This window comes from Apis cerana, linkage group LG15 (assembly GCF_029169275.1).
Source record: "Apis cerana isolate GH-2021 linkage group LG15, AcerK_1.0, whole genome shotgun sequence".
NCBI lineage: Eukaryota > Metazoa > Arthropoda > Insecta > Hymenoptera > Apidae > Apis > Apis cerana.
The window spans coordinates 1,016,520-1,034,872 of record NC_083866.1 but is presented as its reverse complement, the minus strand read 5'-3'; the positions used below and the strand labels follow the sequence as shown (position 1 = coordinate 1,034,872).

Genomic DNA, 18,353 nt, shown 5'->3' with positions numbered 1-18,353 from the left:
TATTTTTTATTTCATTCCTTAAACAATTTTAATATAATAAAAAGATAAGATTAATTACAATCATAAAAATTTTTACATGTTATACAAGAAGATATACTTATCTTGAAAAATCTGATTTTAATGAAAATTGATATACATACAAATTATAGTGAATTATAAAATAAAATTTATTTTTCGATAAAAAATCTCTTTGAAGAATATGAAATTAACTCTCAAATTTTTATCATTTTTTTGTTTGAATACAATTTCTACTAAAAATTTTTTATAATAAAAGAGCATTAAAATTTAAATATTTTACAGCTTACAATTTTAGTTTTTTTTACTTTTGTATACAAAGTTATATTTAAAAAATAATAATAATGAGATTTTAATGAATGATTTCATTTCCTTTAAATATAATAAAAGAATTAATTCATATAACTTATTATTATTTACATTCGAACATAAAATAGAATTTTTGATTTTAATAAAATAAAATAGTTAAAGAAAAATTATATTAATTAGTTAAAGAAAAATTATAAACAAAATTATACAATTAAAATGAAACAATTGAAAGAATATTATTTATTAGTTGAATTTATATAAAATATGAATATTTTTGCATATTATATATTTGCAATATCTTCGTAAAAATCTCTAGCATTTTAACAATTTTTAGTAATCAAATATATTTCTAAGAAAAGGTTCCAGACAAACAGAACGTTTAATTAAATCATCCCGTCTAGCATCTTAATCTCGCTAAACACACATTCCTCCCATCTCTCTCATCCCAAATTCATCTTCTCACAGTGTCCTATTAACGCGTCAAGTTAAATTTTCCATTTTGCTCGGCTTAAAACCGAGTTTCGCACGAAACGATTTAACCTTACTTTGAAATTGCGATCCATCTTTTTCGCCAGGAAGCGCTTCATCCTTTTCTCGTTAATCCAAGCATGAGAGTAAACCAGCTTTTCCAAAAATAACAAAACGGAGAACGTCCTTAAATTCCGCTTGCAAACACGCAAGGAACACACGGCTCGATCTAACTACTTTTCATCTTACTTTCTTTTTTTTTTCTCATTTTTTATTTTTTTCAATCTTTTGCTTGATATGATATCTTTTCTTATGATATTCCGTCATTTTATATTTCAGTGCTGAAATGTCTGCGGCTCTCGTCGGATCCCGTCACCCTGAAGTTGAGAAGGGGTAAGTGAAGTGCGTCTACAAATTCTTTTATTCGCGCGAAGACTTATGTCGAGTCAGCTATAACTTGGATCATTAAAAGAATTTAGACTTAACTGATTTTTCTTTTGTTTGAAAGATTGGTGTTGATAAATTTTCAAATATTAACAATAATTGTTATTATATATATTAAAATTAAAATTGATCATTTATACTATTTAAAAATTGATATTTTTTTTAATTATAAAAAAAGATTGAAACTATTAAAAATTTTAATATTTTTATAAAAATTGATATAAAAAGCGCATTATAAAAATATAAATAAATTTCATATAGATGAAATAGCGAAGAAAATTTCAAAATAATTTTTTTAAATAGCATTCTATATTTTTTTATTCTTGCTGTTGAAACAAATTCAATTTATTTACTATATCATTTCATATAATAAATTATGATTTCGACTTCGAAGTTATTCGAAGTCGCATCGCTTTATCATACATGATTTAATCAATCGATGTTTAAAATGACATTACTGCATAGATTTGCAATTAAATGTAACACTTTCTATGTTGAAGTAATCAGCTTTATGTAATGCTTAAATTAATTCATTACGTAATTATTTACGTTCATTATTAATGTAACGATGTAACTGTGTAACATTTACAACTTTGAATTCTACAATTTTATAATATATATCGATATGTTATCCATAACAATTGATAACATTATTATATTGTTGATAATTCATTATTATATTATTGATAAAAACGTTAAGATAATATGTTAAGATATTGATAAAATCAAAATAACTATAATTCTTATTTTCTTTATTCAAAAGTTATTGTTAAAGATATTGTTAATAATTTTCTATAAATTAACTAAATATTTTTACTGATTTTTGATATATTTAAAATATCGTTAAGATATATTTAAATAATAAGATACATTTCAATAATAAGAAAGTGATTTAAACTATAATATAATTTTTTTATTTTTTCTATTTTTATTGCAACATTATATAATAATGTTTTTATGCGTTTCAATAATAACTTTTAATAATAATAAAAAAAACTCATTTCATCTATTAACAATATCTTAACGATATTCAAAAACTAAGATAGTTTAAATTAATAAAAGTAATAAAATATGAATAATCAATAATTATAATTCTATTTTATAGTCGCATTTCGATCAAGATTAATCTTTGGATCTTAATCTATCTAATTTTAATATATCTATATAATTTTAAATAATATTTTGCAGATTAGAATCAAGAATATTTGAAACAATATTTATTCTTTTTAATCTATGATCTTATTTATATATATATCTCCAATAAACAAATATTTCTCCTTTATTTTTTTCAATCTTTTATTATTTATTATTTTATCAATGAAAATTCCGATAAAATTACAGATATCATTAAATTAGAAAAAAAATTTTTGCAACATTTATAGTAATTTTTATGATAAAGATTTTTTAGAGATTAGAGAAAAATCTAGCGATAACATTATTAAAAGTTATTAGCACTATCATTACATTAATGTTACTATCGTATAAAAAATTTGAAGTGGAAATTGCATTATTGATAGGACATTGGAACTTTAGGAAAATAATTGAATTAATTTGAAAAATGTATTTTTCTAGAACAAAGTTCATATTATTTTACGATAAAAATGTAATTATAAAGTAATAGAATGTAATTAAGAATAGTATTAAATAATTCTCTATAATTCTCGATAATAAGCTGGAATTTCTTTATAATATGTTTTAGATCAATTCTTTCATTGAAATTAATTCTTTTTTTCCATATAGTAGTGACAAAAAGATATATATCAGGATTTTTTATTTTTATAATTTATAATTTTTATAAAATTCATTTTTTTATCAAAATTTATAATAAAATTTTTATTTAGATTCCATATTTAATTAATTTCTTATGAAATTACATATTTATTTTTTAATTTTTTATTTTTATCATTATTTATTATTTATTATTTATTATTTATTATAATATTTTTCGTTTTCCTTATTTTTTTTAGACTTGCATTAAATTTATTAATATTTTTAAATGAATATTATGTATATGTATATAATAATAATAAATATATATAATATATATATAATAATGATCATGATATAAATGAATAAATTAGAATACTTTATAAAATAATTAAGAAATAGTAGTTTTCTTCAATCTTCTCTAAATTTAATTTAAATCTTTTTATTTAAAATTATTTTTGAATATTAATTCTATTGCTTAAAAAAAATATTATTTGTTAAAAAAATTAAATTATTATTAACAAAAATTTATAAAATCAATAAATTTTTTATTCAAAATTATTTCTACATAGAAAAAAACATTATTTTTGTTAAAAACAAAAATTATTTGTGTAAGTTTTCAAATAAAAATTTATAAAATTCACAAAAATAATAAATTCTATATCCAAAATTATCCAAAATTATACAGAAAGAAACATTATTTATTGAAAAAAAATTAAATTACTACTATTGAAAAAAAAATTACTGAAAAATTGTAAAAAAAATTTGTAATTAATAAAAATAATTTTTAAAATATTCTTCACAATATAAAAAGAATTTGTTAATCAAATTTATATTTCAACAATTTATACATTATATAGAAAACAATTTTACAATTGAAATTCACGAAAAAAATTTTATCTCTCGTTTCGTTCTACTCTAATTTACTCATACGCGTAAATATTTATAATCTATTAACTTCTTTCTTTTAATTTTACTTCCTTCATTTATAAAAATCACTTTTTTCTTTAAATTTTTATCTAATTTCAATTTATAATTCCTTGTTAAAATGTGTATTAATGATCATTTCATTTAATGTTGTACTCATTAGTTCCTGAAAGTTGGTGAGAAAGATCTCGTCGGTGAAAGTATTTGTATAGTAGGGATAAGTTGAAAGAAATATCAGTAGACCATGTTCTGTGATACACATATGCTCTGTCGATAAGCGTAATCGATATTGCGTGAGTGGTGAACTTAGCCGTTTTTCCAATCCTCCGGAATTCATGAAGCGTATCGTGCCACGCGCGAGTCCGCCTCGTGCATTCCTGTCAGATGGATGCAGTTGAAAATGTGCCAGGAATGCAGAGGAAGTTGACGTGTTTGGCCTGCTGAGGAAGTTCCGGTTTCTGGTGAATGTAAGACAGGAATTTTGTAGTTGAATATATTTCTAGAGGATGGAATCGGCTATTTGTAAATCGATGTATTTTTTGTTATAAAAAAGAATAATTGGTAATTGATCAGAATTTCTTATTTTCTTGTTTTTAAAATGTAGTAGATTATTATCCAATTATCGCTATTGGAAATATTTATATCCCATAAACATTTCAATATTGCCAAAAATATTTACATTTTAATGTTCAACATTATTATGTATTTATATCTATATATTTTTAAAAATTATTTTTAAATTTAATTTTATCAGATAATAAATTTCATAAGATATAAATACTTTTATTATTTATTATTTTCATTATTTATAAATACTTTTTATTTATTATATACTTATTTATTATTTTCATTATTTTTATTTAAATATGCTGACAATAAGCCAAATATATCATTTATCTTAAAGATACTGCTTCTATATAATATTAATAAGTTTGTTTTTTAATATTTAATTTAATGTAATTTATGTTAAATCAATTATAAAAATATTGTGGTGTTAATAATGTAATATTGGTGAATAATACTTATATATGTTGATATATATATATGTCTATGTCTATGATATATGTCTATATAAGAATATCTTACCAATTATTTATAAATAAATCATATTACTTATAAAATGAAATTATGTATAATATTTTCCGTATCGATTCGTTTTTTTATTCAACATAAATTTATTTTCTTCTTTGATTCATAAAATATAATTAAAATAAAAAGTGTCTTTATATTTTATTAGATAAAAATGATTCATTATAAAGACAGTGAGATACATGTTATTCAAATTGTAACGAAAGAAACAACATTTATATATTTTTTAATTCCATTTTACATTATAATAATCATCAAAAAAACATATTTGTATAAAAAGGACAATGCCAAAAATCGATTTTTTGCATTTTAAAATCGATTTCAAAAATCGATTTTTTGTAGCTTATTATTTGTTATGAAGAAGAATTATTTTTATTTTTCTTATAATCTTTATAATTTTTATAATTTCTTATTTTAATAAGAATTTTAAAAAATAATAGATTGCATTGGATGAATATAAAATAAAAAATTTTATAATTGAACTGATTTGTAGAGAATCGACTTTTTATAATATATCTTTATATAATGAATGTATAATGAATGTATCTTTTATTATGAAAAAAAAATTTTGTTTATTAAATTAAGAATTTTTATTTTAGTGAGAATCTGAAAAAAATAAGAAAGAAATAGAAAAACATAAATATAAAATGGAAATTCTATAATTAAAATTGTTTTTTAACAAAAATCAAAATCAATCTTTCATAACTTTTATTATAATTAAATAATATATTTTAAAACCTGATAGATTGTATTAAATGAATGTAATGGAAGATAAAAATTGTGTAGTTAAAAAACTACTTTTAAAAAAACTCTTTATAATTAAAATTATAAATTAAATATATTTTTCATTATAAAAAAGAATTATTTTTGATTGATATGAATTTTTATTTTAGTAAAAGTTTTGATAGGTAACAAATTGCATTAGATGAGTATAAAAAAGTTCTATAAGTAAAGGTATAAATGAGATAAAATTTTTAAGAGAAAGAGAAAATCATTTTTTTATAACTATCATTATTCTCTTTGAGTATCAAAAAAAAATAAAAAAATAATTATTTTTTTATTCATTATAATTTTTTATCTAAAATAAAAATAAAAAGTAATGAAGTATATGTATAAAACGGATCATATAATGGAAATTTTATTATTAAACATGTTATTTGGAGAATGGAATCATTCCGTTGTAGCATATTTGTTTATGAAAGAAAACAATTATATTTGATTGATTATAACTTCTTATAATAATGAAAGATTTTAAAATGTAGATTATATTTATAAATTATATATATGTATAATATATATGTATAAATTATATATATGTATAAATTAATATTTATATATCTTTTGATTAAATGTTTTTAATAAATAATTTTAAATAAAATTTTTAAGTTCTTATTAGTTATTACTCGATAATATTTTGGTAATTTTATTTTTTATAATTTATTATTATTTATTATTATTTATTAAAGAAATTTAAAAAATTAAAATATTTATTTTTATATCTTTTATCCTTTAAGTCTTTTCTCTCTTCGATATTATTTTCTCTATATTATCATATCATAATATTATGATTTAGATTAAACTTCAATATTATTTCTGTTGAATCTATTCCATTTCTATCGAATCATTGCATTTTTCAAGTGTTATTTTATTATTATATCTCTATCAAAATGATCACTTACTTTCATAAAATTAAATCGATTTCGATTTTATTTCGCTTTTAAAATTCTATTATATTAATATTAATATTGATTATGAATTATAATTTTTGTTTTCATAAAATTAATATTTAATATAAACTAATAAATTAAATTTAAAATTATATTCCAAGTTCTTTAATAAATATTGTATTTAGATTTATATTTAAAATTATAAATATATAATCATGAGATATACACTTTCACAAAAAATAATTTATATATTATATTTTTATATTATGTAAATAATAATAATATTCTATTAATTTTTCTTTAAATAAAATATCTATATAGATAAATCATCAATTATTTCAATTGGAGAATTTCATCAATTAAAAAAAACTAAATTCATTAGGTGTAAATATATAATGTATAATATAAAATGGAATAAGTTATGAATATATTGTTTTTTTTTATTAATATATTAAATTTTTATGCAAAAGCATATTTTAATATTATTTTGCATACTTTATATGTATGCAAATTAAAAATATTTATTAATGTTAAAAATTTATAAATATTGTTAATTACAATAAAGAGATTGAAAATTATCAATCCATTATCTTTAATAGATTCTATGTAAATTATATTCATGAACTGCATTATTTATTTAAAGAATGTATCCCATGGTAAATAAATTCGAAAAAAAATAAAAATAGAATGCAATTTTTGAAAAACAATCCAGATATATTTAAAATATTTAAAATTGTAAACATATAGCGATGATAATTAATTTTTATCTCAATAATTAGTAGGGAAGAAATTTTAGATAAAAAAATTTTCAATAATGAAATAAACTTTTTTTTAGGTAAATTATTTTAAATTTTAAGAAAAATAATAATCTTGTTTACAACAAAATTGTAATAATAATATAGAAAATGATTTTTATTTATTTTATGAAAATTAAAGATCTCTCTTTTTAATTGCTAAATTATATAAGTTTCTAAATTTACAAAGCTAAATAAAATTGTATTTCAAATTATAAAATTGAGTTTCAAATCATTTCTTTTTTCTAGTTTTTCAAATGCTTCAAAATGAAAAAAAATTCAGATTTTGTTTCTATAGTTAATATTAGTTTCTATAGTTACATGTTTACATTTTTGTCATTGTATATATTATATATCAATTCAAATCAAATTCAATGTTAATTTCAAATTAAATTTTATTTTCATTATTGTACTAAGAAAAAATATCTTATGTTTGTATTATGAAAAGAAATAAAATATAATAGTCAATAATAGAATCGAATAAATATTAAAGTATTGAATCTTTAAATAATAATATATTTGGATAATGAATATTGTTATAAAACATATTACAAATAAAACATATTACAAATAAATCGTCTAATTAATATAATAATTTATTTTTCATAATTAATAATTTATTTATTTTTTTATGATATATATAATAAAATAATGATATTATTCCAAAATTATTTTTTAAGTAACTTTAAAAAATAACTTTAAAAATAACAATATAAAAATAATAATTTAAAAATTTCTTGAAATATATAATATATATTATTATAATATGTATAATGAATTTAATTTTTGAAATATTTTCCTTTAATCAATAATTCATAAAATAAATTATTATTCATTAGTTAAATTGCATTTAAAATTCTATTCACCGCACTTTCTTTTCATGAAAATTCTTATCCGATTTATAATACTGCAAATATATAGAACTGATGATACAGGACAGCTGACCACGGTTGCGTGAGTGGAATCATTGTGTAAACCTGCCAAGGGACCAGATACGATGTTACTTCAGAGCAACCGTCGTGTTTAACCGATTTACACCGGATTATCGTTATCAGTGCATGCGCACCTTGAATTCATTCGATGTTAGAGGTTAGGCTCTATCCTCCTAGTGCTGTCCGTACTAATGAAGTCTGCGTTGAATAACCTGATGGCCCTGTTGAACGATTACTACGTTCATTCATTGGATGATAGGAAAAGCTTCTTTGATAATCTAGATATACGGAGAAACAAGAGAATAGGATAGAATTGAATTTAAGGAATTCGTTCGAAATGAATGAATTTATTTTGTTATTTTTGTAGATTATGAATTGCGATTTCGAAAATTCAATCATTAAGAGATTAATATAGAAATGTAATTATTTTAGAAATCTAATTATTTAAAAATATAATGAATTTGAAAAGTAATTTAACATTCAATTGTTATGATATGATTTCATATTTAATTAGAAATTAAGTTTTAATATTAAAATTTATTTAATTATGGAATTTTTTTTAAATTAATATAATTTATATATAATAGTATAATTTTAAAATCATGTGCAATTTTATTATTGTTTAAATAAATTTTGTATTTTATTTTAGAGAGTTAATATCGAAGTAACTTATAACAGATATTTGTTTCTGAAATTGAAAAGTTTTTTTGAAAAGTTTTGCAACTTTAATTTATTTTTCTATAGTATTTGAAGAATAAGAATATAATTTATAAGCTTTTCTATGAAGTATAAATTTTTATTTCATAATAAAAATTATTATTTCAAATGTCATTAATTTAAAAAATGAATATTTAAAAAAAATCATAAAATAAATAATTTAAAAAATTACATATATATATATATTTTATTTTAAAAATTGGCATTGCAAAATCTTATATCTATTTTTCAAAATATTAAAAAATTAATCTTAATTTCAAACAAATTTATACTTTCTGTATACTACTATATTTTACTTTTTGTATTCTTTATATTTAATAAAAATAAAAAATAAAAAAAACAATTATTTTACACAAGATAAAATATAAATTTAAAATAAAGATTTATGCAAATAAATTGCAAAATTTATTCAAAAAATAATTTAATTTCCAAATGATTTATTTATTAAATATTTAGTTATTTCAAATAATAATAGAAAATAAAAACAATAGAGCAATAACAATTTTTTTTAATATTATAAAAATTTTATCTCAAAATTAATTTAAGAAATATGAATATCAAAAAGTATTTTAAAGAAAAAATAATTTAAATAAATTTAAATATAATTTTCAATCTTTAAAGAATAGAAATTCCATATAAAATTCTATATAAAAGCACATTTTTATATGTTGTAATAAAGTCTAAGAACAAATATCTAAATAGAAAATTAAAATATCAAAAAATAAAATATAATAAAAAAGAAATAATATAAAATAATATAAAAAGAAATATAAAATAATCTTTCAAATTAATATTCAAATAACATTATTAAACTTAGCGTTAAACTTAAGCTTTTTGAGAAATTTAAAATTACACTATTTTACTTTTTAAAATTTTTAGAAAAATAATTTATTTTATTAATTTATTATTTTGCCAAATATTTATCTATTTTATTTCTTTGAATTGATTAAATAAAAAAATATAATTTCAATTAAAATATGCTAATAAATAAGTTTTTATTTAATCTTAATTTAAAATAAAATTAAATTTAGAATTAACATAAATTAATTGATATAAAACAAAAATTGTTTTCATTATTGATTTCATAATTTATAATTTATAATTTGGATTTGGATTAAGTCAGATCAGATTAGATTAATAACTTTTTAATAAACAATTGCGCAATAAAACTTTTACATACTATTTATAATGACAATCTTGACAACATAAAAAAATCATTAAAATTAGAAAATGGTATCTTTTTCTAATAAATTTACCTATATTTATCAAATAATAAATAGCTTTATTTGAAATAATTTTTTAATTATTTGACATAAATTTTATTTAAATTTGCAAACAATCGATATAGAGAATAACATAATTCAAAAAATAAATGTCCAACTTTTATAATAATATTCAGTAATATAATTAACATATTATTGATTGTTGGTTTGCTAATCGGTCTCTGGCAGCGTTCAGTAACCGAACATCGGTTAATTGGCTTTTCTCACTTATGTATACGAAAGGGATTGCAGGATGCCGGGGAAAGCAGCATATCGATTTAAGAGGTGCATTAAACGCAAAGGAACCCCTATCAGCTAATTTAGCTGAGAGTAAAAATGAACGAAAGAGAGAAAGAGATGGAAGAAATGCGATTCAATGATTTATTTTGCGGAAAATGCATATATGATCGAGATGATGAAGGCGAATGATTGGTGCGCGGTAAATCAATCGAAGTTTAATAGAAAATTGTCGTTGAATATTATCGGGTAATTGGATATAAAAAGAGTTGATAAATCATTTCCTCGTATGAAATTATTAAAAAACAAACGGATAATATACTATAATTTCTGTGACGAGGTATTTTCAAATTAAAGAAATATATGAATTGATAATTGTTTACTTTCAAATACGTGTTTGGAATTGTTACAATTTCTAAAATTATAATTTATTGATTTTTTCGTTATTTAGTAATAAATAATAGATATTTTTCTTTTTTTTTTAGATTTGGATTAAATTAAATTGTCCAATTTTAATTTTGATTAGTATTAATGTGATAAATTAATTTTTTTTAATTAATCATTACGTCATTTTCTATACATCATAGATTCATTCTTTTTATTTTATCTATTCATCAAACTATATTATTCTAATATTTTAATAAATATTATATATAAATATAAAATTCTGAAATAACATGTCTCGAGAAATTTTCTAATTTAAAATCAATTTCTATTTAAAAAAAAGAAACTCAATATATTATTGTGCAAAATTGAAAAAATTACTATTAAAACATATTTAGTTAAATACATTTTAGCAACTAATGATATTACTGATATATGAAGAAACGATGCGATAATCTATATGACGTAAAGAGGTCGACGACATGTAACGAAACCGCAATCTATATGACATATGAAGGACGTCCTAGTAATTCTAAGCAAAAAAAAATTGAAACAGTTTTCATTATGTATAAAATCTTTTCATCCATATAAACTCGAATGTCTCCATCATTATTTTGTGTAAAATATTACAATGTATATATTTGATATATTAATAGATATATATTTTATATATATTATATATTATTAAGTTATTATTATTTATTATATTTAAATTTTACATGAATTTTAATAATTTATAATATCATTTTAATACTTTATGAAATAAATATTATATTGAAATGTTTAAATTAAATGCTACAATGCTATTACATTACATTATTAAATACTATTATATTAGATGTAAAAAAAGATGTATTAAAAATCACTATTATAAATTTTCATCAAAATTTTTTTCAATATAGTTATCTTATTAAAATAAGATAATATAAAATTTAAACAAACTTAATATTAATCTTTTTTCTCATTAGTTTTCTTCATAATAAATTCAAGAATTTACAAAGCAAAAAAAATCCAATATGTCTCTGATCGATAAACTATTCCGTGCTAAAAGGCAAACTAATTACATCCGTGTCGTAATGTTGATTAATGAACCAGCATATCTCGGTAATCTAAAATGCTAGATTCAACTTGGCTTTTTTCTCTCTTTTCTTCTCTTTTTCTCTTTAGGCTACGAGCCGTCTTTGCCATAAAATATGCGTTCGCAGTGTATGATAATCGCGCGAGTTATCTCGTGACAGTTTAATCCTTCTCGAGGAAATTGAACGATGCCGCAAAGCACAAAGAAAAATTGCCATCTAAAGCTTTGGGACTAACATCCTATCTAAGTAAATGATTGTAGTCTTATTGGAAATGCATTTGATTGCATCAATATGAAAATTTTCGACATTACTGTTTTGATTACTATAATTTTCTGATATCTGTTGTAATTAAAATATATTTTTTTTGTTTATATATTAAAAATTTGAAATTAGTTTTTTTTTATATCAATTTATAATTTTGTTATTGATTGGAAATTAATATTATTTTGTTAATATTATTAATATTAACAGGTTTCATTTGCTTAAATAGAATGATAGAATTTAATCTAAGCTAATCTATTTTTTAAATATTTAAATTTTATTTCTCATAGAAATTTTTAACTTTTTTTTATTTTATATTAATTTTTAATTTTATTTTTATTATTATTATTATTAATTTTAAAAAATATTAATATTATAAATTAATATTATTAATTTTATTATTATTATTATTATTATTATCATTATTATTATTATTATTATTAAAAATCTTATATTATAGATGTTAATAATAGATTATACTTAGTTAAATAAATTCTCTAATCTAACCTAACTTAATCTTAAATTTAAAATACTTAAATTTTATAGAAAATGAAATATCAAAATTTCTAATTTTTTTCTTTTTATATTAATTTCTAATTTTGTTATTAATGTTAGAAATTATACATACATTAGAAATTAATATTACATACATTAGTAGGTTTCACTTAAATAAAATGATAAAATTTTCTAATATAATGTAATCTAACGATTTTGAGCTAACTATTTTTTATAAATAATAAATATTTATGGATTTGATACAATGTATAATGTATATAAAAAGAAATTTCATTTATATCACAATTATTTAAAATTTAAAAAAAATTTTCATTACTTTTAATATAGTTAATTTAGTTCTTCCAATTAATGTTTTTCAAACATTTAAATGGTATTTCGGAATCTTAGAAAATTGATTCTTCTGATCTTTAATTTTTCTTGAACTTTTCTCTCAAAAGTCGTTCAAATTCTAAAAAAATTTATTCATATATATTTTTGGTCTATTTGGTCTACATTATATTAAATGTTCAAAAGAATTTCTTTTTTATATTTGTTGCGACATAATGAAAATAAATATCTTGCAGAGAAAAATTGAAAAATTTTTATGTATTATTAATTAATATAATAAATAGGATTGATTTAATGAAATACAAATCACAAATTAAGTTACTGATATTGATACGAAAAAATTATAAATATCTTTTGTATATTTAATAATAATAATAATAATAATAATAAAATAATAAAATAAAATAATAATTCTTAAATTTTCAAGCAATAAAAATTTAACAATAAATTTTTATATATAATTAATAATTTCAATAATAAATTTTTATAATATCATTTACTTTTATTTTCATTTTCATTAAATATTATAAATAATAAATTATATAATTTTATTTTTTCTTTATTACATTATTAAATTATATAAATCATTTATTAAGTAATAAAAATTGATATATTAATTTTTTATTGCGCATATTCTTTTTTTTATTTTTATTAGTATTCGATTACTAACTCATTAATTAGCTTAAATCTTAATGCTTTATTTAATATATCTTATTCAAGGAAATATAATTGATTCAGGATATATTTGTGTCATCGGAGTAAACTGGGATTTACTTAATACGATAGATTGTTCTAATATAAATCTTGGTTGACATAAATCTATTAGGATTACAATTTCAAATATCGAATTATATAATAAGACTTATATTATAATTTAATGCTAATATTTGGTATTAGAAACATTTACAAGCAAATATATATATATATATGAGTATTTTATAAATTCTGTATAATTATTGTATCAAAGAAAAATTAATGGAAAAATGAAACATAAATATATATGAATAATTTTAATGTTGTCAAAATTATCTTTTATGTGTTTCTTGAAATAATTTAATTTAAATAAAATTTTAAAATTTATTTGTATGTATTTTCATTTTAGATAAAGTTATTTATTTTACTTAATAATTCTTTGTTTCTTTTATTTGTTATTTTTATTCCAGAAAAGATATCTTCTATATAAGATAAATATCATCAAAGAGCATTTCAAGTACTATTATAAATTAATCGAAAACAGTTTTAAATGGTCACCATGTCCATGAACTGTAGACTGGTTATACGTCAGCTGGTGACTGAACTCTGACGATCTAATGATAGAACTCGTTACACGCGCATATAATCGCTCTTGAACTTGATCATAATAATAGAATTACGCGATAATAACTGATAGAAAACGCGATCATGCATCTGCTCACAGCTCCTTAAAGCATCGATCATCGTTTTTATCATTTAGTATCTACTAGCTGTTGTTGCGTATTCCATGCAAGAATATGAAACAACATGGTGAAAAAAAAAAAAGGGAGAAAAAAAAGGGAGAGTGTCGAGAGCAATTAATTAAGCGCATGAGCCAACGATCAAACGACGCGTTCGGATAACAAACGATTTTCTATCAGAGTGAATCATTGATTACTCACGGTCTGCAGGAAGACGATGCACGGAAAACTCGGTAAAAAATGAAGGAAATAATTGGGATTTGTAAACTTGTAAATTTATAGGTAAAATTTACGGAAAATTTTATGAGCAATTTGTAATTTTATAAAATTGTTATTTTATTAAAATTAGAATTTTATTAAAATAATTCTAATTTAAGAATTATTGATTTACTAGAATATGTATAATATAATTATTATCATATTAATAGATTGGAAATGTTTGTTTGAAATGTGAAAATGTTCATACCTTTATGTACATTTTTATAAAGAATTGGAAACAATTTGAATTAGAAGAATTTATTCGGAAAAAAATAGATAAAAATGCAGATTAAAAATTTATATATTTGATATTGATTTAAATTATTAACATTTTTAATAGTTTGTAATTTAGAAATTTAAAGAATAATAGTTTATAATATTCTTTTTATTCGTATTCAAAGTTAATAAATGTTTTTAAGTTAATAAATATTTTTTTAAAGAAATTATTATATTTTATTAATACTTTGTATTAAAGTAAAATAAAAATTTAAATAAAGTCTTTATATAAATATTTAGGAACAGAAAAACATGTTATATAAAATCTTCATTAATAATAGAAATATAAAAATAAAATTATACATATTTATAATCAATTAAAGATTGCTAAATCACTTTCAAATATATACATTTATTTTCTACTTATTATTTTCCTTTATAAATGAACGATAAAAGTTTTTGTATAGTTGAATTGAATTTGAAAATTAGTAGAACTATAAAAATTGTAATTTAGAAATTGTTATTTTCGTATGAATAATAATAAAATATTTTATTTAAAAAAAGAAAGATGGATAGTTAAATTGTATAATTCTTTGTTATTATTTAAAATAATTCAAAATTTATCCAATCTTTTTATTTGATATAAATTTAAAATAAATATGAAATCTTATAAAAGATGAAAAATATAATTCTGGTTTTTATATTTTATAAACATAGTTATATAATATATATCTATATTATATATTTTTAACATCTGAAGTATTTATAATTAATTTATTATCTTTTTTTATTAATAATAATTTATTTTTATAATTGTTTTACTAATAATAAAATTAAATAAATTAATTAAAATCACATTTCCGACTTATTTTGTTAAATAGATATTGTTAACAAATGGAATAAACATTTAAAAACTGAGATAATAAAATAACATTAATTTTTTATTTAATGAGTTATGTGCATAATTTCTTTTTTAAACTAGTAAATATTCACTTTTCATTTCTAATTATGAACTTCTTCTATAATAGAAGAGAAATAAATATTTGTATTATATCTATATAATAAATATATTTAACTATTTCTTAATAATAAAAGATGATGTGTTTTTATGTATTTCAAATTCGAGTTCCATATATTCTGAAGTTGAAACAATTTTCATCAAATTTTAATATAGTCAATTTATTTTTATGAATTTCTATAAACAATAAGAAAAACAGAAACTCTTTAAAGTAAAAAAAATTTTAGGAATAGAAAATTATATTTATGATTTTTTGAAAAAAGAAATTAATAAAAAAAGTTTTCAAATTTCCTAAATAAATTATTTTATTATATAAATTTCATTTATTATACAAATTATATTATGTAAATCATTATTAAAACATTTATTTTAAATCATCATTTGATATTTCATTATGTATTCTCAAATATTTTTTAATATAATTTTTTATATAAATTTTAATAAGACACGTTTTTAATTAAAAAACTTTTTGCTTTTATATTGAAAAATTAATTTTAATATAAAAAATAAGGAATTTCAAGAAATAACCGTCTTTAATTTATTTTATCTCTCTTCTCTCTATTTCTCATTTAATCCACTTCTATTTCAAAAATGATTCAATAATATTCTTTTCCGCTAAACACAAGTTAACAAACACGTAACATTCATTAAATTTCATTTACAGAGGAAAATGTACTCTTTGTATTTCTGGAAGTAATCAGACATTAAGCATAAACTAGATATTGCATTTCTTGATGACGGATCATAAACCCGTTGAATGGTTGCTCTCGTTGTGCAGAGTAAACGTAAAACAGTGTGGCGAGTGCAGCCACCGTTGGTCGAATAACAGCGACGAGACATAAGCATAAAACTACATTATTTAAGGGCGAATTCTGTCGCTCGCAAATCGCATTCTCGGCCGAGTCAACCCTGCGGGAATCGAAGTTCCTCCGCCGCATTTCCATCGAATCCAGCGAGTTTTCTTTGGTGACGGTTTTGGGACTGGTGGTCGACTGCTTTGAAATTCTCTACGCACTGGCAATAAATTTTCGTGAAGGGAAGCTCTGTTTTCTCGTTTGTTTCGTATTGCCATGGTGATTTTTTTTTTTAACCCTACTGGCACAAGATCGCGCGGAAAATTGCAAATTAAAAACGTAATGAATATTGTTTAAATGAAAGTAATTAAAGTAAATTTGAAAATGAAAAAACAAAAGGAAAAAAAGGATATTCGTTTTTTTATTAATTAATGCGAATTATTCGTAAATTATTGTGTAAAAAAACGAATAAGAATTGGTTAAGAATGGTTTCGAAAGTAATATATAAGTAATGGTGGAATTTGAGATAATTTGAATCGTTTCAAATTTATTTATATTTATTTTTATATTATATGAAAAATTCAAATCATTTTGAACAATTTTGATTTGAAGTTCAAAACTTTTGATAAATTTTTTTGAAATTTTTAAGTTACAATAATGTTTTGAAATTTTTAAGTTTTAAATATAATTATATAAATAACTTAAGAACAATAATGTTTAGTCGTTGTGATATGTTTATAGAAACAGTAGATAAGCAACAGTGATATATTGACGCACATATTGTCATATATATGTATATTTTCGAAATTTAATGTAATAATAATAATTTTTTTTCGAAAAAAATGACTTGAAAAGTATGGATAAATAATGGTTATATAGAAAAAATATATAGAAAAAAGTTATTCAAAATGTTTATTTCTGCAACATATTCAAAAATCATTAAAATTGAACATGATAATTCTAAATAATTACTAAATATAATTATGATAATTTTCTGGATTTCAGTTATTCTGAATTTCTTATAATAGATATTTTACATCAATGAATCAAAGTAATTAAAAATAGTAAGATATTGAATACGTATCACAATTCTTAAGATTTTTAAGACATCTAAAATAGTTAAGACTTTCATAACTTTTTAGAATTTTTTAAATGATTCAAATTGAATACTTGATATACAATTCAAAAGTGTTTGAAATCCTATCATGAATATACTTATAAGACTATTAAACAATTTGAAGCAATTTAAATTATAGTTGTTAATAATATAAACACTTTTACGAATAGTACTAACAAATATTTTCTAAGAATGATGATAATGAATTATCTAAGGTGATGAAAAACGCCTTAAGATAATTAGTGCTTCTGTAAATAGATAGAAATCATATCATGATGATATATATATTTTTTTAAATGAAATTTTTAAATAATTTTTAATTATAATTTTTGCATGATCGATATAATTTCTTATTGTTTTCTATAAAATTATTAAACTATTT

The 18,353-nt window shown here is 19.1% G+C and overlaps 1 protein-coding gene across 9 annotated transcripts in view; it reads left to right on the top strand.

Moving 5' to 3' along the window:
- The window catches only part of LOC108003729 (PH and SEC7 domain-containing protein), a 137,908-nt gene that overhangs the window by 95,046 nt on the left and 24,509 nt on the right, over positions 1 to 18,353 (top strand). For all 9 annotated transcript variants that reach the window (XR_009832778.1, XR_009832777.1, XM_062085323.1 and 6 more), the window contains exon 3: positions 1,132 to 1,185. Coding sequence is in view for 7 of the 9 variants with exons in the window: in XM_062085323.1 (XP_061941307.1) it covers positions 1,132 to 1,185 (54 nt within the window). In the remaining 2 variants the exon portion in view is untranslated. The remainder of the gene's footprint in view (positions 1 to 1,131; positions 1,186 to 18,353) is intronic.